The sequence below is a fragment of the Onychostruthus taczanowskii genome, unplaced genomic scaffold (assembly GCF_017590055.1).
Source record: "Onychostruthus taczanowskii isolate IOZ18803 unplaced genomic scaffold, ASM1759005v1 scaffold47, whole genome shotgun sequence".
Classification (NCBI taxonomy): Eukaryota; Metazoa; Chordata; class Aves; order Passeriformes; family Passeridae; genus Onychostruthus; species Onychostruthus taczanowskii.
The window spans coordinates 181865-206254 of NW_024502236.1; the positions used below are offsets into that span (position 1 = coordinate 181865).

Consider the following 24390-nt stretch of genomic DNA (forward strand, 5'->3'; position numbering starts at 1 on the left):
ATGCAGAAATTTAATTAAAAAGTGGAAGCACAGAAGCAAAAAAAATGCAAAAAAACATCAACACCCCAAACCCCAAACTGTTAATTGCTTCTGAAGATGCTGTAGAATAAGAGGCAGATGAGGTTTCAACTCAAGGACAGTGAATATGTGAACAGGCTCGTGGTGAAATGACGAAGTGGACTTTGTTGACTGTGAATAAAATACTCTGCCTATGGAGAAGTAGAAGTGCTTGTTGTGCTTCAGGTGGACAGGGAAGCAGCTTAGAAGAGGCTATAAGTCCAGCCCTATTTACTCTGAGGTTTTACAGTATGAAAAGCTGGATATCCTCTATAATTACACAAGAGAGGCTTTAAAAAACCTGATGTGGTAAACAGAATATTCTTGGTAAGGCCCAAGATTTGGTTTGGTGTTCTTACTGTGTACAGACATTTGTGCTATAAAATCAAGTACTTGAAAGGCAGTGAGGAGGAGTGCTTGACCTTGCAGCCTTATTTCTGTTTTCTATTTCATAGTCTTCTGCCTTCCCCATGTGCAGAAAAAAAAGTTGAGAGAAAGCCAGTAAGGGTGTTCCGTTTAGGTCTGTGTAAAATATGGAGTCCGGTGCATGGATTAGGCTTGAGCTGGCTGCCTCAGAGCTGTCAGCCTTTCTGAACACTTTAATTACAGAGGAAGTGACAGTCTTGCGTGAAATTCCAGATAAAAGCACATTAGGGAATTTTAAGAGAAGAGATCGTGTATGTATGAAGCTTCATTGGGTGAACCAACCCAGCTGGTCACTGCACTAAAACCAGCTCATGTTTCTAGCACTCTCAATACCCAAGGCAGCTGGAATGATATATCAAGATGTTGTATGTACCCTGCTCACGGAGAAAAGCTCTAAGTGCTTGTTGTCATGACCAGGAGTAAAAATTGCAGCAACATTTTGGTTTCTGACCCCATCTCCCCCTGATCTGTGGTTGATGCCTAGAAGGTTCATCATCTGCCATCTTACTCTCACACATATCTTACACCTGCATGCTTAGTTTTGCTCTGCTTTCCTTTCCATAGGATAAGATCAGTAAAGAAGGAAACTAGTTGGAGTGTTGAAATGTTTGCCGACTTTGCATGCCTGGAGAAAAAAGGAAGGGGACTAAAGAAAAGAGGACAGCATTTGTGTCTTAGCATGGAACTTAAGAGGCTCTGAGTGGGCAGAGAGACTGGAAATGAGAACTGAAAAAATGCCAGGATGAGTAGACTGGAGAGCCAAGAGTTGGGGTGAAAGAATTTAAATAGTGGGTGAGTTTTGTGGCAAGAAACTCTTGAAGAGCGACTCTGTGTGCAGCAGAGAAGCAGCTAAGATGTTGGAAAGAAGAGTGATTTATTAGATGGGCTTAAAGAAGTAGTTATAAGAGCAGTATGTGAAACTCCTAGGTGAGGCTGAGGATTGACTCTGATAGCTAGTGAGGCTGGAGCTATTAAACTTGAAATGATGTAATGGATGGGTACAAGAGGATGTGGCTGAAGATAAGAAGTAGTGTGGCTCTGGAAATTTGACCTCAGGATTTAATTTCTAGAAAAAGTTCCCTGGCTGGTTTGGAAGACATTCAGCCTGGGATTATTTATTTATCATAAGTAATTGGGTGTGGGTTTTAGTTTAGGAATTGATTACTGTTAAACTTCTTTAAAACTGTGGGGTTAAATGGGTATATGCATACACTCTTCTCAAGTGGCTGCTGGAAATTAGTGCAAATACCTGAGATGCTATACTGATTAACTTGCAGCAGTAGATGCCTGGAACTTGTGGTGCAGGGGCAGAGCTGTTCCTTCTTGGTTTCCTCGCTATTTCTCATGTTGGCTCACGGCAGAGAACTTCGGAACAGCTCCAATGCTGCTAATGCTGGGTTTGACTCTCTTTGAGCAAGTGAAGGCTTTGCTTGGGTTACAGAGAGTGACAGGAGAAGTTTGGGTGCCAGCTGCAGCCAGCCCTGTAGCCTTCTTTTTGTGTGTAGAAGGGCCTGATGGCTGAGGAAGCCAGGAGCAAGTGGCTGGGTCTGGTCAGACGTGACAGGACACAGCTGAAGCCACAGAGATGTAGAAGAGATGGAAAGGTGTTCTGCTGGTGATGGGAGCGCTCTGGATCAGAGGGGTGATAGTTCCTGGGCTGGGGGCTGCCACAGGGAAAGCCATGGAGCTACTGTAAAGCAATGTAGAATAGTTTTAAAAACCAGGAATAAACTAGGATATTTTACATGAGACATTTAGTGGCTTTATTCTGCATGTAGCTGTCTGTTTTCTGGACACAGACTGCAAGACTGAGAACAGGACTTCTCTTTTAGGGTTGATGGTGCTTGTGTCACGGCTACTCATGTGACACCACTCCTGTTGCTGCTAATTTTGGACTCTGCATTGTTGCGGCTTCCAAAGTTGTAGGTTGGAAAGCTTGCAGAGACACTATGCATGGACATACAGAAATAATTATCCTGTCTTTCTTCTTCATGGATATGCAAACAGTTGGAAATTAATGTAGCATGTCTGCTTGTTGCTGCTCTTCAACTCATCCATGCAAAATTCTGGGAAGCAGAAACTTTACAGATTCTATATATACTTTAGAAAGGAATAGAAATAGTTTTTGATCCAACTGTAGTTTGTTAATCTGGAATTGAAAGCTTGTTCTCATACTTTGAAGCATTGTTTAGTTAACCTTCAGATGCCATTGCTGTAAAAGGATCTTTTCCACAAGCAATTTTAAGTCCCTAGTCTTCCTAAACGCTAGTTATTAAATGTGAGTATTCTTTTGTGCTCGTAGCAACTGTCTACAGATTACTTTACTGAAGTAATAAAACCTTTCTTTGTCCATTCAAAGTACAGAGATAAATAGTTACCTGTGTTGCATCCGTGATTTTTGTTTGTAGTTTTTAAAAGTAGATTGTCTGATAGTTTCTGTGAAAGGTTCTTTTTATAAAAGTGACATTGATACTGTAAGTTTAGAATATTCAACACATGAAGTTGCAGTGTTCACATAAGAGTAAGCTTGTCCACACAACAACTTGTTTGGTTGTTTTCTTTTTTGCGGAAAGCTGTGGGAGGATAGTAGTCAAGGAAAGCCTGGATGTAATCAATCTCTATCCTACTTGGAGTTATCTTCTCTGTAAGTAAATCAAAGTATTCAAATTATTCAAGTTGCTAAAGATGCAACTGCTAAAACTACTAAAAACATCCTTATTTTTATTCTAACTATTTACAGCTAAAATTTCTTCTTGTTTTATCTGTATGAATATTCCTTTCTTTTAAAGTCAGCATTTCTGTAGTCAGTCTTGTATTTAGTTTTAATGTAGATACTGTCACTGACTACCTGAGATGGACTTCAAGCAGAATTCCAGCTCGTAAATTCCTGTCAGATACAGGGTATGTCAGCACGAGTTGTTTGGTGGTATGCTGCAGAGTCTGGAAGCTGTGCTTTCTGAGGGACTGAGTAGCCTTTTCTCCTTGTGCCACTAGAGAATTGAATATTGCATTTGTATTCAGTCTGACTTAAAAGTCTTGCTGTGCCAGTGCTGAAGCCTAGGGTAAATGGAAAATATAAAACCCCCAAATGTATGATCTAATTTAATCTAGGATATAATGAGTAGGTACAGGAAACAACAGAAGGATTTAGGAGACAATAGAAGGAAACAATAAGAAGAAAATATGTCCACTTCAGACTGGCAATTAAACGAATACATATCTCTGATTTAGAGCAGTTATAATTCAAACTGATGTGGGATGCAATTTAGAGCACAATACTAAGGTGTTTAAATTAAAAAATGGCAATTAGTGACATGTTAATTTTGCACCTTAAAGACTTTTTTCTTGCCTCTTGACAGGTTGTTTAGCATTTCAAACTGTCGGTGAAGATGTATACCAATTCCTGATTATGCTTTACATTCTCTAAGATACTATTTTTCTTTTTTATTTTTTTCCCCCATTGAATTCATGCTAAGGTGTAACCACCCTGTGTTTCACAAGGGGTGCACATATGTGTGTTTATATACAAGTCTGTGCATGTGTGTTCCATTTTACAGTTTCCATGGATGAAGCATACTCAGTTAGGAATTCATGCCATTTGTTACTCTGAATCTTGTTCTCTTCTCTATAGTGATTCTGCTTTTAGAATATACAGGAAAAGATCCTTATGTTCAAGGAGAAATAAAAATAAATCTGTACCACTAATTCCAGTCATATACACTAACAGTACTTGTAAGATTTGCATATAGCTATTTCTATTGCTATTGTTTTGATTGTCTAATAAAAACTGAAGATATATGTTGAAATAGCTTCACTAATCTCTTAATAATCAGCTAACCTTGAAAACCTTTTAATATTGAAAATATGATAAAAGCAATATTCTGAATAGTCAAAGTTACTCTAGAAGATGAGGGACATAATGAATAATATCAGTAGATGAAGTACTAAGCTTTTGAATTTAAATGTGTTTTGGTATCAGAGATTACTGCCTCATGCAGTCATTGAGCAGATTATGCTCAAGTACTAGTTCAGGATTGAGCCAGGATGTGCTGAGCATGTGTGACTGGATGGAGAAACATATTTATATAATCATATATCAGAGATTGATTTAAAAGATTGAAAAGTATCTCTCATAGAGATTTCAGTTTCATATAATGTTTGTATTTGAATGCTGGCAGAGGTTGTGCATAAAGGCTCTGGAGTCTTCATCACTGGAGATACTCAAAAGCCATCTGGACATAGTCCTGGGCAGTCAGCTCAAGGTGGTGGCCCTCCTTGAGCAGGGAGGTTGGACCTGGTGATCCCCAGAGCTCCCTTCCAGTCTTAACAGGTCTGTGATTCTATAGGGATCGGGGGGATCCTCAAAGATGGCTAGAGGAGACATTTGGGAATAAACTCACCTGCACCAACCGTGCTGAGAGGCCTCAGCTGCTCTTCCTTAGGCCGGCAGGAGAGGCAGCCATGGTGGAGGTGGCCCAGCTGCTTCTTTGCTTTAGTGTTGTTGTCTGTTGTAGCCTCTTTGGTTTTCTCAGATTTGTTTCAAAATAGTTTCTGATCTCCACTTGGGTGACACATACCCAGCTAGTGGTATCATGAACACCTTTGTATGTAGACAGATACAAATGCCATTTCATAGAATCATAGATTACCCTGAGTTGGAAGGAACCCAGAGGGATCAACTCGTGTCCAGCTCTCGTCCCTGCACAAAACAGCCCCAGCAATGCCACCACATGCCTGAGAGCTTTGTCCAAACGCTTCTTGAACTCTTGTGAGGTTTGGTGCTGTCACCACTCCCCGAGGGAGACTGTTTCAGTACACAACCACCATCTGGGTTTCCCAATACCCAACCTAAACCTTCCTTGACTCAGCGTCATGCTTTTCCTACTGGTCAGAGAGAGGAGATCAGTGCTTCTCCCACTATGTCCCCTTTTTAATTCTTTTAATTGGGAATTAGCAATATTTTCTCCAAGTTGAATCTCTCTTGCCTATGACAGTAATTGGTAAATATTTTCTCTCTATCTCAACCCAAAAGCTTTCTCATTCCATTTTCTCTCCTTTTATTAAGAACATCTACATTTTAGTCTTAAATTTATGCAGCATCAAAGCCGGTAGTGGTAAACATGAGTTTTAGCAAGATTATATTAAATTCTGAATAGTCTGAGTGGCTTCTTAGATTTTTTTTTTCTGCAGTCAATATATAAGGAGAGTTGGTAGTGAAAATGGAAGTAAATGAAGATGTAGCTGTAACTCTTGATTGCCTGTTAAATTTTCTAGATTACATTGATCACTGTTTCTTTCAAGATGAATTAACAGAACTTCTCTACATCAAGTTACAATAATGTTGAAAGTTTGGTTATCTTGCAGCTTTCTAGTTCTGCTTTACACTGACATTGCAGAAGGAGCTTATCTCGGCAGGTTCCAGCTGGGCTGCGCCCGGTGGGGTGCCATGGCCAGGATAGTCTCAGAGGAGGCTCAGACTTGGTCTGATCTCCCAAGCCATTCCCAGCTGCGGGCAGCCAAGCAAGCTCAAGTGATTTCAGCTCTTAGTGATTATCAGCTCTGTGTGATTATCAGCTCTTTTGGCTTGCTTGTGGCCGTAGCAGCAGACGCAGGGAGAGAGAGGAGAAGGCTGTTTGACGATTCCGCAGGATTCTTTATTAGGGTCTTCCACGAAGGGTCTCAGTGACAGCTCTTCTCCCGAACCAGGCAGAATTAGGGGTTTTTATACCCTACAGGGGTTTTGGAAACTGTCCAATAGCAAGGATCAGGGAAAAGTGACCTATAGGCTTACTGGGAGATAAGCAAGGGTCCGAAAGGCGGAAGAGAGGGGCTTCTAAGGCCTGAGTCATTATGACTTGGCATTTCCTAGCTCAGCATTCTGATCGCCAAGGAGGCCTTGCAGGCCCTGTGCCTGCTACAGGAGCTCATTAGGGACACTATAAATAAATATGAGGCTCATTTTTCTGTGCCACTAAGTAGGTCCCACTCCAATTCAGAGCAAATACATTATATAAGTCTAGTGAGGGGAGCTCTCCTTGGCACATACACCGGCGTTAACCTATTGATAATGAAATTCAAAGCCTGTTTTCTCTCCTAAAGGGTGGACTGAGCTTTGTTTGGGCTTTCAGTGGAAATTAGGAGTTTAGTAATTGATGTAGTAACGAAAGAAGAGGTTTCTTTGTATTTCTTTGTCCTGGTGTACTTTTGACAAATAGTGCTAACTAATTAGCATTTGGTCCCCTTTGCTAACCAGCAGTTATAATGGTGGTTTTGGGTAATAGTGAAAATAAAAATAATATATGAACTTATTTTTCCAACTAATATTATTCTTTCATCGAGACCCTGTAGTAATAATGTGCTCTTACTCTTTAGAAATTCATCTCAGGAAAGCAACTAAGCGTATCTTCATTCTTGTGGCTCAGAATCCTATTTTCTGTCACTTTAAAGCTATGTACACATTCATGTGGGTAAATAAGTGGTCTTTTTGGTCTTAATTTCCTTTTTTAAATATTCCAGTCTATCCATTTTGAAATTTCCTTAGCTGTCTTCATTTAAGGCATTTATTTCCGCTGCCCATGTCAAGTGACACTTAACCCTGGGTCCCTGATAAGAACCTGTCAGTTGACACTGATGTATAAAGCACATGGCTTTGTGACAGCACCCAGTATTATCTAACCATGGGTTCTAATTACATGAGCGTGACATTTGTAGAGGCATGAACTGGAACAGTTCAGCATGGCAATGCAAAAGGAAGTACCCAAAGAAGAACAAATCTTCCTATTGCACCATGCATCTTAGCTCTTGAGGCAGCTATGGAGCCTTGCAGGGTAATATTTACACAGCAGTTAAAGTGTGGTGATGCCTGCTCATCCATTTTGGCAGTGCTGTTACAGGGATCATGAGCATGTGCAAAGGCTTTCCCTGCTGCTTTTCCCTGCTGTTTCAGTGCAGAGTTCAGTACTTGAAGCACTGATGAAGCAGGGGGAGCAGCAGGTTTCTCTGGAGCCACTTTCTGGAAGCAGCGTGAAAATGGGCATCTGTATGTAATGTGGATGATGACCATCAGCCTGGGCCACCTGCTGACGAAAGAAAGTAAAGCTTCAGTCTTCTGAGTGTAGGAAACTTTCACACTTACCAGTTCTGCCTGTGGGCTTTCTTGAGGTCACTGTATCTTGTATGCTGGGTTAACATCCCAGGCTGCACCTTCAGCCTCTGTATTCTTCAGCCATCAGTAGTGAGCTGAGGGTGCTGTTGAAACTAGCAAAGATCTGACAGATGTATTCTATGAAGGATTTGCACAAGGAAAGAAGTATCTGATTAATAAATTTTAGAAACCAGGATTGATATTCAAGTCCTTTAGCATAAATTGTGTTGTTTAGTAGGCAGTGTTTCTTTCTGTAGTCATTTCCATGGCATTGTTATTGTATCTGCCCTTGTTTTGTGCATTAAGCTGTTAATACAGTTCAACTTTAAAATTGTAATAGCCCCTTCATGTCCCTTAATTAAAGTAAGAAATTATTTCCAGTCATGCTTTGATTGCTTTCTGGTTGTTCCCATGTGTATGGACCAGGCCAAATTCATTTAAAGACCAATGATCTCAAATTTGAGAAGGCTGTACTGTCATTTGTTAGCATCTTTTAAAGTTTAAGACTTTAGCTCAAGCTGCTTTCTTAATTTTTGCCATGGTTATATTTTAAACCTTCAATCAGGGGAGTGCCAGGAGGCACTGTCTCTCAGATGCCATCATCTTAGTTGGAGATCCATGATTGAGACAAATCTTTTTTACTGCAGGTGGGGCTGTCAAGATTCTTAGAGTACTTCTCCACCACCAGTTTTGGACTCTCAGAATTCACCCCATCTTAACCCAGTTTTCTTTTTTTTTTGGGATTATGTTACTTCTCTGTGGGATGTTTTTGGACCATCTCCAGTTACTTCAGACTTGTTCCTATTTCTCTTTTTCTTTTCCATTGGTAGATATGAGTGGACTAGTTTTCAGAGCACTTAAATCCTCAGATCTCACACAGCTGGAAATTGGTAAGGATTGCTTAAGGAAAGGCAAAGGAAAATAGATACCTTCTGAGTTTGTTAGGGCTGGTAGATTGCCAATTTGAAAAACATAAAGTGAGGGCTACAGACTGTTTTAGCATAGAAAAGGGGGGGGTGGGGTAAAGGGATTGAGTGGGATAAAAAGCCAAAGTTGTGGTTTGCCAGTAAATTCATCACAAGTTTGCTGGTGTGATGGTTGTGGGTGTAGAAGTGTATTGTGATATTAAACCAGATAGAATTTTGATCTCAGCAATTTAGAAATTTGTAATGTAGACCTAAATATGAATAACTTTTTCAACAGACTTTTAGTACTAGGCAGACTGCAGCAGGCAAGAATTATGGTGTTTATTAAAATGGCTGAGATGAACATAAAGGCTTTTATGTTCATCTATGCTATTAAGTTTAGGTGTATGGAGAATATGCCGTGTGTATGGAGTTTTGCCTAGACATGGAGGAGAAGGTATTTAACCTATGATTAGCTGATCTTTACCTTTGTCAAATATAATTGGGCAAGTTATAGTTTTGACAATCAGCTGTTACCACCGTAATTTTTCTAAACTGGCAGCCGCATGTTTTTCCTGATGAACAGACACACCAGGCTTTCCAAATGCATGCACACAGTCATACCATGACATAAATATTTTACAAACTGGAAGAGGGAGAAGAGAGGGAAGATGAATACTGTGTTGTTACAAATGTGTTACAGTGACCCAGAGTACATACTTGTGATAACATTTGTCTTTTTGTCTGCTTTTAATGCTAGGTGTACCCTGAATTGCAAATCACCAATGTTGTTGAAGCCAACCAGCCAGTTACGATACAGAACTGGTGCAAGAGGGGATGGAAGCAGTGCAATGGTCACCCGCACATCGTGGTTCCCTACAGATGTCTGGGTGAGTGACACAATTTTAGTCTGTTTTTTCCTGCTCTGGTTTTTTCAGTCTCTTCATGAGAAAGATAGAGAATCTACATAAATGTCTTCTATACCTCAGTCTAATTGTCTTTTCTGAAGGGAGTTTTGTCCAGTTGTTCAGTCCTTTGGAACTGCATTATCTAGAAAGAAAGTACTCCTGCTCTTCCCTAATTAAACCCTTCTTTTTTCACATTAATTTTTTCATATCTTGGACTCTTACCATGAAAGACTATGGGAATCTGTATTTGTTGAAACAAAACAAAAGATACTTCATAAATTTTCCCATTTTATCCTTCAACTTTATTTTTGTAGCAGTTGCTTGCTGTTCTCTCCTGTGTCCTTGGTGCTTTAAATCAATTAAAAGGGATGTTTGGGCCTTTGTTTTTTTGCTAACCTTTACTTTTGTCTGCTTTAGAAAATAGAATTGTTGATTTGCCGTTTTCATTAACATTCTAGGCACGACATTTTCTTGACATTATTCCATGTTTAAGTATGTTGCTTTACCACTGCCATTTGAGCTGTGATAAATGCTGGAGTTCAGAGTTGGAACTTGCTTTTCTAGTAAGCCAGGACATAAAAAAGGCATGGAAACCAACTCAGACCAGTTATTCCATGAAACAAATAATGAAGGAAATTTTTAAAAAATATGCAATGTTTGTAGAAATTTTGTTCATTTGTGTAGAGTAGGTAAAACACAGGGCACAATCTGCCCTTAGCAAAGCTGGGACTGAAGAGGAACTAGCAGAAATGCTACCAGTGTGGTCAAAAGTGCCAAAACAGCAGGTGTACAAAATCTGTGCTAAGTATTGGAGAAATTTTTTTGCTTGGCAAAGTTTTTAGATCTGGTGTTTGTTTGTATATATATAAAATCAGTGTTTCTAAACCTGAAATATATCATTGTTCATGCTACTGAGGCTCTGCAGGACTAGTTTATTCTGAGAAAAAAATCCTCCAGGAGAACCCAAATGTAAGACTTTTGGTGAGAAGAACATGCCTCTAGGAATTACAGATTCTGACTGTGGGAAGGAACCTGCAGGCTTTTGTTTTTTTCCAGATGTAAGTTGAGTTGGTTGGTTCCACCACAAGCTTTACTGCTATAAGGAGCATGCTCTTTTACCCATTTGTTGTTGTGTTTTCTTTAGTTTTTTATAGTCAGGATAGAAACATCAGCTTGTAGTCTTAATGTGTATTGTCTAAAGCCACATAAGCAGCTTGTTAAGGCAGAGCTGCAGACTCATCTAGAATGCATCATGATATATTTCATCAGACTCCATGAGAGTGCACTTGTACTAATTAGAGATACAGCAGAAGAACATCAGACTAGTAGAACTATAAAAACTAAATTTTGTTATTTATTTTATTGTCATCACAAGCAAAGCTCTGAATTAAGAAAAGGGAACTCTTAGGCTCAGGACTTTATATCCTTATGTAGATTTGGTCAGTGCCCTGGAGGTCTTACAACCTAATTTAAGCAAGAAGACAGTGTCATCATAAGAGCAAATGAATATAAATTGGCTATGAATACATTTATAAGGAAGTATTATAAGGAAGTATTTGCAAGCAGAAGGAGCTCCAACAGTTGTCTGGTTAAGGAGTAAGAAGTCTAATCACATGGAAAGAAGTTCATAAATTTGTGGACAGGACTATATGCAGTTCCTTGCAAGAGTGAGGAACTGGACTTGGACTTTTAAGGTGCCTTCCTTGAAATGCAGTTTTGAAAGAAAAATCATTGCAAGGTGTATGGTTGCTATCTTAGGTAGCAAGGTTTGGATGCAAAAATTCTAAAGATGTTTAAGCACTTCATATCCATTAGCCCTTAGCCCTCTATTTTTATTTTAAAATCCCCACATATGCTATTTTCTTCTGATTTCCTTGTAATTGAGGCTTTTGTAGTTGTGTCTGACACATTGTGTTAGTTTCATTATCATATGCTGACATTAATCTTTTGACCCTGACTAGAATAAACCTTAGATACTGATGTTCCCAAGGGTCTGCTGGGGAAAAGATGGCCACATAATTACTTCCTCTGTAGGAAAAATGGTGGCAGTAGCTGTAATCTGCAGTTTCTCCATTAACCAGCCCTCTGTTTGTTGTGTACTGTCTGTCTTGGAATACTTTCTCTTAAATCATGTTTTTGTACAGGACTAAGGAGTCCAGAGAGATTTTAATATTTTTTTTCTCTCCTCCTAGTACTTCTTCAGTATTAAAAGATAATTTTCTAAGAAGTTGCATCTTGCCTGTCAGTTCTGTGTGTGCCTCAGCTATTCTTAGTGTGGTAGCTGTTAGTGGACATTGTCAGAAGTTGGATATTGCCTGTGCCTATTCCTCTGTAATTTTAGTGCAAATAGACCCTTGCCCTAGACCACTGTTAAATCCATCTGGTAAGAATTAAGATACCAACAGAAAGTTTGCCAGCAGGCAGCTGATTGCAGGGCTTAGTCTTAATTTTGCATTGCACTGAGGATTCTTACTAGCCCAGTAATTTCTTCCATCTTGACAGTACTTTTCACAGTTGAGAAACAGCAAGTGGCAGAAATCTGGCTGCTTTCAGGCCAGAGCATCTTTGATGTACAGTCTGCTTGCATCATAATCTTCAGCCAAGGCTTTCAAATGTGTAAGGCCCATGTCACTAGAGCCCTTGCTTGCTCCAGGTGTCTTTTCTCTTTGAGACTTGTGCAGGGCAGTAGTTACAGCAGTTCTTTGTAGCTGTGTATTTCAGTAACATCCATCAAATTTAGCAGATGACACAACTTCATATTTTCTTAAAAGAATGCAACTAAAGCATAAAAACAGTGGTTTAAACAAGACAAAATGAAAGACCCTTATTTGAGTCAGCCATGTGTCTTTGCATTGACCACAGAAATAGTCCCTAAAAGTGTTCTAATTGGATCTAATCTTAAAGAGTTAAATTACACTGTTTGAGTGAGGACTGAGAGCATAGAGCCACAAATGTGTTTGGGTACATAGCAGAGATGAGGAGCTTGAGATGTGCTGGTGGAAGAGTGAAGATCTGCAGAACTCCCTTCTCCTGGTATCAGGTGTGTGTGCCATCCTAGTGCCTGCTCCACTTGCTGTATGGCACAGCTTGCAGGGTTACTGCAGACAGTGTCAAGAAAACAATGATTTCTTCTTTGCTTTACAGAAACTGTTTTTGGGAAATACCATGGGCCACCAACCTGGCCATGTAAATGTTGGTGGGAGCTCTGCTGGTTGTCACAGCAGGAGGGCAGGATTTCTGCCACTGTTGGGGCAGTGTGGGCAACAAGCATTTCTAGTTTGCACTTTCTCCTCTCTTCACTGCTTGCCTAAGGAAAAGCAACTGGTGAATTTGTGCAGGGTGGCCCATGAAATGAAGTAGTTCACTCCATGTTCCTTGCTGGTTGTGGGAGCAGGCATCCTTGTCCCTGAGATGTGATTCTTTTATAACTTGGATAAATGTGTGGCTATGAATTTCTGAATAGATGGCATTTAATGTTCTGTTGGTGAAATACATCTTGAATCCTGGATAGAGATGAGAAGCTGTTATGTGCGTGTTTGTGGATCATTATGGCAGACAGGATATAGCAAGGTGTGTGAAGTGCATGGTTGGGAATGGCTCTGCCTCATTATCCTATTAATGTATGCTGCTAAACACTGCATTCACAGTGTTGGAAAGATCCAGATGTGTTGGAATCTCATTATGTATACAGCCTCTGTCAATCAGAATGTGATTACTTGCAGTCATTTGTTCATAAACAAGTAGATTAGGTGTCCTGGTTTGAAGCAAATTTGGGAGAGAACCTCTAAAGGGATTCCTCTAGAAAGCAGATTCAAGAGGCTCCTCCCTCCAATCAGTTTGGGAAAATACTTCCTTGGAGCAAAGTGGAATAAAACTGTTTATTTAACAGGCAAGTAATTTACCTGAAAAAAAAATTAACAATATGAAACAATAAAACCTCTTGCTGCTCCAAAAGAGATGACAGACTCAGAAAGTCTCTCCGTGGGCTGTAGCTCAGCTCACTCAGTCTCTGATCAGTCCCTCCGATGCTGGAAATGCCGCGGCTCAGGCCAGGCCCGGTGGGCACAGGTGTGAGCTGCTGCTGCTGCTTTGCTGGGTATTCAGTCCACAGCAGGTTTGAACAGGTCCAAGAAAAAGAAAAAAAAAGTTCAGGGAACTTCTCTGTCTCAGCTAGCTGAAAACTAAGAGCAAAGGAGAGCTCTGTCCCACCATCTGTCTGCAGACAACACAGTCCAGGAGCAGGAATGTGTAGGATTGAGTGCAGTTTCTGAAAACAAACAGTGTGTTCTTCCTCCTCTCCCCATCATTCTCAGAACCAGTCTTAAAGGTGCAAAACTTATTTCTGGGCCAAACAGGCAAATGGGGATACAAGCATCATAAAGTCACCCCAGCACATTAGGTTATATGAAAAGTGTATTTTGCTGCTTGGTTATGTAGTGAAAAACTCGCTTCTGCACCTGGTTTTAAAAAAAAATGTCTTTGAAAATATTTTTTAACTTTTCATGCTTTATTACTCCAGCACTTCGTGAAATTATCATCTTGTGGAAGTCTCTTGGTTTGAAAGATAGGTGTCTGCCAAGGAAGGTGAGAACGTGCCTTGGAATATGAAGCCCTTCCCTCCAAATTATTCTAACTTTGAAGTTACAGGGCTTTCAGACAAAGATATTGGAAAAGGAATAGCAGTTCTTTACTTATATATAGATTTATATGTACAAGGCAAACATATATATAACAAGGCAAACAAACAAACAACAGCAGCACCAAGAAACAAACCCCAGAGAATCAGCAGCCGCCTTCTCTCGGCTGTTGAGCCCTTTCCCCTTCGGTGCAGTTCCGCTCACGGCCAGCAGGGGCGCTGGTGGCTCCCGGCCGGGCGGGGCAGGTGCGGTGATTCCCCCGCGGCTGCAGGGGGCGCTGTGCCGCGGGCTGGGCCGTTCCTCCCTGTGGTAATGGCGGGTAGGCTGGCAGGAGAGGGAGAAAAGGGGATTCCTTTACAAACTCACTCCAGGAAGCCAATTCCTGTGCCCTTCTGGATGGCAAAATGGGCTGTAGCAGGAACCTCTGAGCGGTAACTGGAATGGCAGAGGTGGGCACACACTAGGTAACAAACAAAATGTAGCAGAAATTCAGCAACCCTGGAAGGAGCCCTGGGGTGTCCTGTTGGGCACCTGATGTTGAGTAAAGTGTTGCAAAAAAGCCTGAGGCAGCGGAGGAAAACAGTGGAGCCCAGCTGCAAGCAGCTGGCACAAGCAGCCGTGAGATGCACCTTCTGGGCAGGGGAAGGGGTTCGGGGTCCTGGTTTTTCCCCTGAGGTTCCTGCGTAGATGATGAGGGTCCTTTGCTGTGAGATTGGGTGTTAATAAGGTCCCAGTTCAACAGTCATTCTTACAAGTAAAGGCTCACACATGGTAAGGAAGAACCAGTAAAGACATGGACTCATCAGTGGCAGTGAATTCTCCCCACGGCAGCAGCAACTCGACAGTTCCCTTCTGATCCCGAGAGTGAGAGAGAGGAGCTTGAGTCCAGAACCTGACCCCTCAGTCAAAATCTTGTGTTATCTCTACCCTTCCAAAGAGAAAACCTCCTCCAGCTAAGAGAGTGGCCAGCTGCACTCTTCCCCCTCCTCCCCTTCCCAACCACATATTTTCTCTCTTAAGTACCAGTCTTTGTAGTCTCTTAGGCAACAAATGGGACAAAATTCCCTGAGAGAAAGAAAAAAAAAAAAAAAGCAAAACTCCTAACCTCCAACCTGATGTCAGAAGAAAAGGTACACTCAAGTTTCAATATGTATATACCAATTATATCAAAGAAAACACCAAGGTTATGCCTGGAATGAATAATGCAAATAGAGATATATGTAATTGGCAGTTCTTCTAGTAGTAGTTCTTCTAAAATTAATTGCTGTTTTAATGGTGGAATTTTTTCACACAAGAATGTGAAGTGCCTGTATATTTCTGTAAATGGCAAAGTTTGCTGTTTTTACCTCCTTTGAACTCACATTACACCTATTTCTGTTGCATTGGCAATACAAATTCTCCTCTGGGTAATTGGAAGCACTTTCCACTGGCTTTTCCATGCAGTGCCTAATTAACAGAATGACATTAAATAATTGTCCCAGAGTTTTTCTGTCCCTGTTAGTTTAGCTTTTCACCTTCAGCTTGCCTCAATCTTCAGTCAGCCATGTGAGTGATGCAAACAAGGCTCACACCACACGGTTCCTAAAATTAAAAAAATTCTCTTAGTTTCAGCCTACACAACTACAACATGTCTAGTTTTTCTGACAACACTAGCTGACAGGAAGCAGAGGAGTTACTGATCATTCAGATAAAATGTTATAGATGAGTAATGTAATGGTTGGCTCTCACAATTAAGAGATAGATATTATGTGTATGTTAAGACGTATAGTGATGTTATTGTAATATGTTCCCCATAGTCCTCTTTCCCCTCCCCCTTGTAATAGCTTCAGTAGTCAGATTTAGAGAAAATCTGCACCAATAGACGGCAGAGGAGGAGTTGACCGATAAAACTTTGGGAAGTTTAAAAGACAGAGCATCCATTTGGTAGGGGAGCAGCAGGCTGATAGTCATGGGAGGGAGGCTCCCAGAGCTACAATTTTTCCTTATTCAGTCTTCCGTAATATTTTTTTATAAAGGTTTAATAAACCTTTAAAATTTTTTAAAGTGAGCGGTCGTTTTTCACATAAACAATGATGAATTTATTGGTTTATTATAATTCTAAGAAGGTCTCTTGCCTCATGGTTTATAACTGCATCATTTCAAGTATTTTCTTCTCAAAGCAGGACTGTATAAACCATTTGAAGTGGCCTTTGGCATGTTTCAGGGGACAAAATCCCACCAGCTTGACAATGAGGTAGGGAGCTGGCAGAGAAATCCTGAATAAGATCACCCTGCAGCAGCACAAAAACTTCTTCAGGCAGTCACAACTCTGTTTCTGGAGGCTTCCACCTCTTCACTTGAGCCAAACATTGGTTCAGCTGTTGGGTTAGCCAGATTGCAGCTGAAGGCACAGAAACACTGAAGTGCAGAGATAAAACAAAACTAACATTCTGCTGAGTATCAGAATGTACTTTGATATATGACTAATGTAAAACATCTAATTTTTGTATAGTAAGACCAGAAGAAGTAAGAATTCTAAACTTGTGTATTTCTGTGCATTCTTGGGCTGTACTTATGTTTTACTTGTTTGGTGGTTGCAGTAAGGTTTTAATAAAAACAGGTCGCAACAAAAAAACTTCTTGAGATCTCAAAGATCACAGCTCTGCAGACCTACTCCTAAAGTAGTAAAACAATTTCTTATAGGTAAGAATTGAAAACTATATGCTTATTTGTCTCTTTACAATGGACTAAAGAAACCAAAACAAGTAGCATACACACTTCAGCAACAGCTCACAGGAAGTGATCACAAGTATGTGAGTCCTCTTCATAGCTATCTGCAAAGGCAGCATTACACATTGTAGTAAACTATTCTATGTTTAGGAGCTTAAGAAGGAAAATCAGTTTTCCTTCTTGAATGACTAAAGCTAGTTGGACTGTTTTCTGTCACTTGTAACTCTGGCCAGGATGAGGTATCAGGGATTAAAAGCAGGTGTTCCTGCTTTTTCTGCAGTGCTTTATATAAAAAGTTACCCTGAAAAAGTAGTGCTAAAAGACTATTTTTAAGGTTAAAAAGAGCTCAAAAATGGGGAAAAGGGGAAGCTAAGGTGCCTCTCTGATCATAGTTCGACCCTTGCTGTGCAGCGGGTTCCAGAAAGGCTGTGATTGTGGGGCTGCTCTGTCTGCCTGCCCTGTTCCACTGTGGGTGCTTGAATGAGCTGTTCTGTGTTTCTTCTCTGGTCCAGCCTCTCCCATGCCCAAGTTAGTGTTCACCACTCAGATCCTGCCCAAAGACAGAAGTAATTTTCCTTTCAGAAGTTTCTCTAATCTTACCCAAACACTTCAGAGATCATGGTTTTCATTTCATAAATGTCATAAGGGAGAGGGGTGTCATCCTTAATTTGTATTTGGAAGCTGGAGAAAAGCTTGAAAGAAGCTTCAAAACTGTAAGTATCTGTTGATAGTTGGGCTCCAAATTGTAAAACAGTCTGCTTGACATACCCATTGAGACTACTTGAAACAGCTTCAATGTGTATGTGAGTGTATGTACCCAAGGAGTCTTTATGAAGCATGTACCTTTGGTTTTGATAGATGGGCGCATTCACACACACACAACCTGTGAGTCATGCATGAACCTGCTGTGTAAGTTCCATTTCATGTTCATTGTACACATCCAGTTTTTGAAACAGAGCAGGAAGTTTTTATCCAAATATCTTTGTAGTGCCACACAGCTGATTTATCCCTTTTTTTTTTTTTTTTTTTGTGCTTTCCTTCAATCTAAAGAACTTAATTTTGTAGTGGGAGCATCCTGCTAATTAGTGTGTTGTTTGTTTTAGCATCTTAGGAAGGAAGGATGGGGTGAGGAACAGAAGGGGAGCATCCATCATACCATTTGGTGATGAAATTGGTCTGCATATGTAGCATCTTTTGAAAAATTCTCACCTAACTAATAGTAGCTGTAAATTCTCATGCTAAATACATTCTGGTCTTGGAGTAGAACTGAGTGCTGCCAGCAGATTTGATGCAGTTAACTGCAGAAAGACAATCAGTGATGGGACTCAATGAGCATTTCTGAAAGGTACTAGGGAATATTCTGGAAATACAGTTAAGTAAGCCTGTCTGGGAGAGGGGATACTTTTTTGAAGTTCCAAACATCCAGGAATATTTGACTAGTCAGTGAGCATGATAACTGAGCAAGAGTTGTTGTTTTGGTTTTTTTTTAAAGAGTAGTTAAACAAATGGATAGTGCCTCCTTTGATTTTTCAGAAGATGTTTAGCAAGGTCCACTACTAAAAGCTATTAAAGAATTTAATCTACCCTGTAATAGAAGAGAAGACTCTTATATGGCTAAATAAAGATAAGAAAAGGAGGAATTAAAGGTCTACCCTCAAACTAGAGAAAGGTCGCAAATAGAATCTCAAGGTATCAGTTCCTGTGCCAGTGAAGTTCCAAGTATGCGTGATATGTAAAAAAGGGTAAATTGTGCAGTGACCCATCTGATGAAGATACTAAGTTATTCAAGGTAGAGTTAATAAAGACAAATGACAAGAAATTTTCGATGTGTCTTTAATGCAGAGTGACTGGATATAAAATGGAAGCAAAAATTAACGTAGTAAAGGCAGATCATTGGGGATTCCCAAAATGCAATAATCTTATGTTAGTGTATATGGTGAAACTGTGAGTAGCTTCAAGCTTCTCAGGATAAAGAACTTGGGGATTAACTGTTCTGTGAGAATGTATGTTCATTAGTGCCAAAACCCAACAGTCTGAGGGATTATTAAGAAAGGAATGGGGAACAAGGCATAGAACATAACTGCATCACTGTGTCAGCTATGGACTTTCTTGTATTTGTGAATGATGTGTGCTGTTCTGGTTGTTTTCAGAAGTGCAGAGTGGAAGCTGAAGAGTTAAGAGTGATGGGAAGTGCTTGAAGTATGACATGGCTCCAATAAAAGAAATGACACGGTAGATTAGATCTTCCCTGTATGGAAAAGATGATGACTGGAAGATCTGATAGCACTTCGCAAAATCATGAGTAGCTTGGAGAGGATGGATGAGGAATGGTTGTTCACCCTGTATTTCATGAGAAGACCTCAGATTATCAAGTAAAACTTGCAGGCTTTAGGTTTCAAGCAAACAAGTAATTGAACGGTTTTAAATTTCATTCCACAATGTTCCTCATCCATCTGCCACAGTGCCTTTTGGATGCTGAGAGCCTATAAAGTTTCAAAACCCAACAGTTCATTAGAAGATATCTCATAAGGGGTCAGGGACCCTAGTCTTGAGTCTGTAGAAGTTGTGGTGAAACAGGGTCTTGGGGAAGTACTGCTGCATGCTCTTCTGCATACACCTTATGCCCTTTTGTGATGCAGTATTGACCTACTTTTGACCACTTCAGCTAAAATATTTTGTGGACTGACATAGACATTGTCATGATTATGTGGCTTCCTCTGCCATATCAGACTAGTTACTCTTTTCCCTTCTAACCTGCTTCTCTCCTGCCTTTCTTTGTCTCTGAGGGTGCTGCCCCTGTCTGGCTCTTCCTACAGAGCCACTTGCTCCAGATTTTTCAGCCTTGGTGTATTCTTTGGCTTACCAGATGCCAGTGTCTTGACCATCACCATTCTACTCAAGTCTCCCAGGCAATGATGATTCTTCACTTCTCCTTTCCTTCTGAGTAATCCTCTTCTTACCTTGACATCTGCCTTTTCCTCTCAGCACATTCTCTTCTCCCTGTCAGCATCTGCTATCCAAGCCAATTTTGTTTGTGTCCACTTCCCAGCTCTTCGTCAGCTCTGCCATGCATCTGTTGTCATCTTATTTCACACCTCACTTGATGCTACCTGAGCAAGCAGATGAGGACTCTGTGATCCTTCCTGGAAGTGATGAGATCATTCTGTTCGAGCATGATGGCAAAGGAATCCTGTTCTAGTTTCAGCAGGGACAGAATTAGCAGCACAGTGATGTGTTTAGGATTTAGGGTGAGAATAATGTTGGTAACACACTGATGGTTTAGTTGTTGCTGAGCAGTACTTGCAATCAGTCAAGGAGTTTCCGGCTTCTGACCCCTCCAGCGAGGAACTGAGCAGAAACAGCAAACACAGCTGACCCCAGTGACCAAAGGATATTCCATGGCATATCATGGCATACTCAGTATATAAACCAGGGGGAAAGCTGGCCATGGTCTCTGCTCAGGAGGTGTCGGGGCATTGGTCACTGGGTGGTCAGTGCAAGCTTCTTTTGTAGTACAATATACTACTATTATACTACAATAACACTACTAGTAATTTTTCATTCTTTGTAGTAGTAGTAGCATCAGTAGTAGTACTAGTAGTAGTATTTCTCCTCACTTCTATTTCAACCCTGTTTGGCTGTCTTTGTCTTACTTTCTCCCTCATTCCACGGGGAGGGGGATGGTTCAGGGAATGAGTGAGCAAGCAGCCATGTTGGAGTTTAGCTGCCTGCCAGGTTAAACCACAAGAATTTCAGACAAAAGAAAAATATCCTTCTGTCACAGCAAAACAGTGCTCTGGATTTTTATTGTTAAGGTGTTTGTGTGAGTGTCAGCACTTCCATCAAATGTAAAGAAAGCTATAATAACCTCAGATTAGTTTCTATTTTATTTTTCAACAAACTACAGTAAATATAGTTTATTAAAGTGTTCTAAATAGACTGTTATAGACAGAGTGTTGTTTGTGATGTTGCTTTATTTGTGTTGGAGGAAGATTCTGATGCTCTGTTTGTTAGATGACCTGACTGCTGAGAGATACTCTTCTTAAAACTTAGCTAAGATGATGTGTTGTGTAACAGACATGGATGGTTATTCATCTTCCCTTTGGTGGCTTCTCATGAATGTATTAGATTGTCTTTAATTTTCTCTTTTCAGTGAAAAATGTGATTCCATGTTTCCTTATAGTTGCATTTAATAATTTCTTAAAACAAACTCCTAACAAAAACCTCACCTAAAGAGACTGTTTATTGTTTATAAATATGTTCTTACATTCTCATTTTTAGTTGATAGCCTGGGTTTTGGGGAAGGTTTGTATCAGAGAGCTCACCTGTAACCTTGACCTTCATTCAGTAAGTGTAGGAAAGAGCTTAGTTAATTTTCAGTCAAGGATTTCTCATTTAGGGCACATTGCCCTTCATGCAAAGATAAAGCTGGTACTTGGGATGTGACAGTTCAGTGCCTCAATTTTTATCTGCTCTTGAAGGATAAATTGTCCGTACTGGCAAGGGGAGGAATGGCAGCATTACAGGGCTGTGTTCCAAGTCCTGGAAGTTGCTTAATTCTAGCACGTTCATTCATCAGACTTGATCACTGACATAGTCAGGCTGAAGAAGAGGAATGGTCTCACTTTGACCAGATGCAGACTCAGCAGTGTAACCATGAAATGACAAGCTGGGATTCAATGGCTGCAGGGCTGAGATGGGATGACATCAGCCGCCTTTCTGCTGGATAGACTGTGGTGCTCATTGTGTGCCTGGGGAAAGAATTCTTCATGCTTGTGTAAACATCCAAAATCTTTGCAAGTTGAACTGGCATTTGAAGGTCAAACATCTTTCAACACTTCCAGTCTCCCTTGCTCACAAGCACAGGCATCTTTTGTTGTGCAATCAGAAATTCCCTTTAGGTTTCTCTGTCTTTTACATGAAAGCTTACACTTGTGATTGATGCTAAGAATGGCCCTGTAGCAAGGAGGCATTTTGTGTTGAAATGTGGGCACTTAGTTTCTTCCAAAAACCTTCTGCAATGGAGAATGTAAGTTGAGAATGGTTATGCACAATCTTTAGTTTTAATATTCTTGTAATGGGTTGAGTAGCAACAGTAGCCTAACTTTCTCGTGCAGGTGTATTTGGTGTTTTGGAGGTTTTTTTTTAACAGAATTCCATCCATTCCAAATTCCATCAATTCTTACATTCAGTAACATTTTTTTGGCTGTGACTTCTTCTGGGTTGGGGGTTTTTAATTTTTTTTTTTTTGGGGGGGGGGTTTAAAGTTTACTTCCCTTGAAGGTCTTTAAAGTTGGCCATGTGCTTTGCCAACAGCACTAAAAGCTGAGAGCTGAGTAGACTACAGCTATCACCCCTCTGTCCAGGTCCTCTGCCAAAACGAGTGGAACAGTAGTGTGTGTTTTTTAAGGAACCATTTTGACTGTGTGTGAGATTTTTGTGCTTGGAAACCTGTGTGAAGGTCAGGCAGGGGATAAGTGGTTGGGATGGAAGTGGATATTCTAAGGAGCCACCAGCTTGGCCCCAGGAAGGTAGGGAACTGCTGATGAGTAGGTGTTGTGTCCCCTCCAGAGTGAGCTCTTTTTCCCTCCTACCACCATCATCTGCCTGCCAGTCTTTGCCTGTTAGCGCAGGTGGTGTCTCAGGATTCTGTGGATTACTCATCCCTACTGTTACAGGAAGCTATAGAAAGAACAGTGGTGGTACCCAGGGGTGGGAATGCGTTCACTTACTAAAGCAAGCATTTGATGGGAATGTTTGGGTGTTTTTGTTTAGTCCTATGCTTGCATTTATTTCTTTATTCTCCATGAGAAGACTTGCATTGGTTTATTTGAAAGGGACTGTACTCTGCTCTTCTCTACTTCTGCCTTCATTGGGCTAAAAGTGAGAAAAAATGCCTGTGTAGTCACACAGGAGTGTCACAAAATGATGGAAGAAAAAATCTGGTTCTGCAGAGCAGTCGTGCATAGCCAGCTTGGCTTTTAAATTCCTAGATTTGATCTGTTTATACATGTTTACACATAGATCATGGCAGCCCTGGAATCCCAGCTTGTCATTTCATAGGAATACTGCTGGTTCTGGGAATGGACAATGTGAGATCATACCTTAATGATACCCAGAGCCTCCTTGTTAACAAAATAAATCCAATAGCTTTAATACTCTGTTAGCTTGAAGGATTGCTGTTTTACTGTTTGCAGTACAGTCTTTCCTGATGAGTGATAGCATCTATATTAATGCATGTATAAGCAGTTCTGAATTTTTTTGATTTAAGCTTTATTCTGACATTTTGAAGTTTTTTACTGACCTGCAAGTTGAGAAGTAATATTAGGGTGTTTCAGTATGTTCAGAACCACATGGAAACTTTCTTAATTATCACTTAGAGAACTTAAAGGGGAATTTGTTCCATATGTGAAACCTAAGCTAATACAAAGTCCTTCAGTTTTAGTTGAACATATGAGTGTGCTTCGAAAAAGAAAAACAGCTTTAGTTGTAATCTTTCTTCTTAACTTTCTGACTTTCTGTTGTAGTTTTCTAGTGAGTTTGAATGTACCTAAAAACCACAGAATTGATAGGTAAGAGTTGTATTTTAAGAGTTTTTGGTTATGTAGCCAAACTGATGTACTTTACCCAGACATTAAAAATGGTTCCTAATTGGTCAGTTTAAAATACTGAAAGACAGCAAAAAACTTTATTAGGGATAATGAATGAAGGTCATGCTTATTGTAAGTTATTTATGCATTATGGTATTTGATCTTTAACTCCCAGTGGCTTTGTTAGTGAGTTCTTAATGTATAAAATATTTAAAGTACCCTGTTTTTCTATTAGGTCATTGCAACTAGGTCAACAGAAAATTGAATCTTAACTACTTGATATCAAAGTTAACTTTGGTAACATAAATATTGGCTGTGTAATAATATTGGCTTTTACTTCTTTTTCTAGAAGGTACTCTGGTGAATGCATAAACCAGTGTCTTCTCAGGAAGTTTGAGTTTCATGCTTTGAAGGTGGCTGGTTTTTAATTAGTTTTAGCTGCTCCTAATTGAGTTGGTCTTATATATGATGTATTTTTATTCCTTTTTATTATAGTTTAACCTAGGGCATGATTTCTGAATATGTTATTTTGTCGAGTCATTATCTTTGGCATGTGAATGATCTTAATCCTTTAGAAGATTACAAACTCTTTATGATGAACTCCTGTAACTACAGTTGTCTGGATCCACCCAACAGAGATTTTATGTGTTTATGTGTTGCCCTATAATCATAAATATCCTGAGTTGAAAAGGGCCCATCAGGATCACTGAGTCCAATTCCTGGCCCTGCACAAAACAGCCCAAACAATCCCACCATGTGCCCAAGACTATTGTCTAAACACTTGAGCTCTGTCAGCCTTGGTGCTGTGACAGCTGCCCTGGGGAGCCCATTCGGGTGCCCAACCCTCCTCTGGGTGAAAAAACATTTCCCAGTGTCTAACCTAAACCTCCCCTGACACAGCTTCCTACAGCTGAAAAGGAAGCTTTTGAAATTTATTTCACAGTTAATTGAAAATGCAAGCTCCCAGGCTCATCAATGATCCGTGAAATATTTGGCTACCCAGTGTGGGTTTTT

The 24390-nt window shown here is 40.3% G+C and overlaps 1 protein-coding gene across 2 annotated transcripts in view; it reads left to right on the plus strand.

Annotated features, from left to right (window-relative positions):
• Window positions 1-24390, plus strand: part of LOC121341331 (amyloid beta precursor protein) — a 205889-nt gene that overhangs the window by 62863 nt on the left and 118636 nt on the right. For both annotated transcript variants that reach the window (XM_041414760.1, XM_041414761.1), the window contains exon 3: window positions 9293-9422. In XM_041414760.1, coding sequence (XP_041270694.1) covers window positions 9293-9422 — 130 coding nt within the window. The remainder of the gene's footprint in view (window positions 1-9292; window positions 9423-24390) is intronic.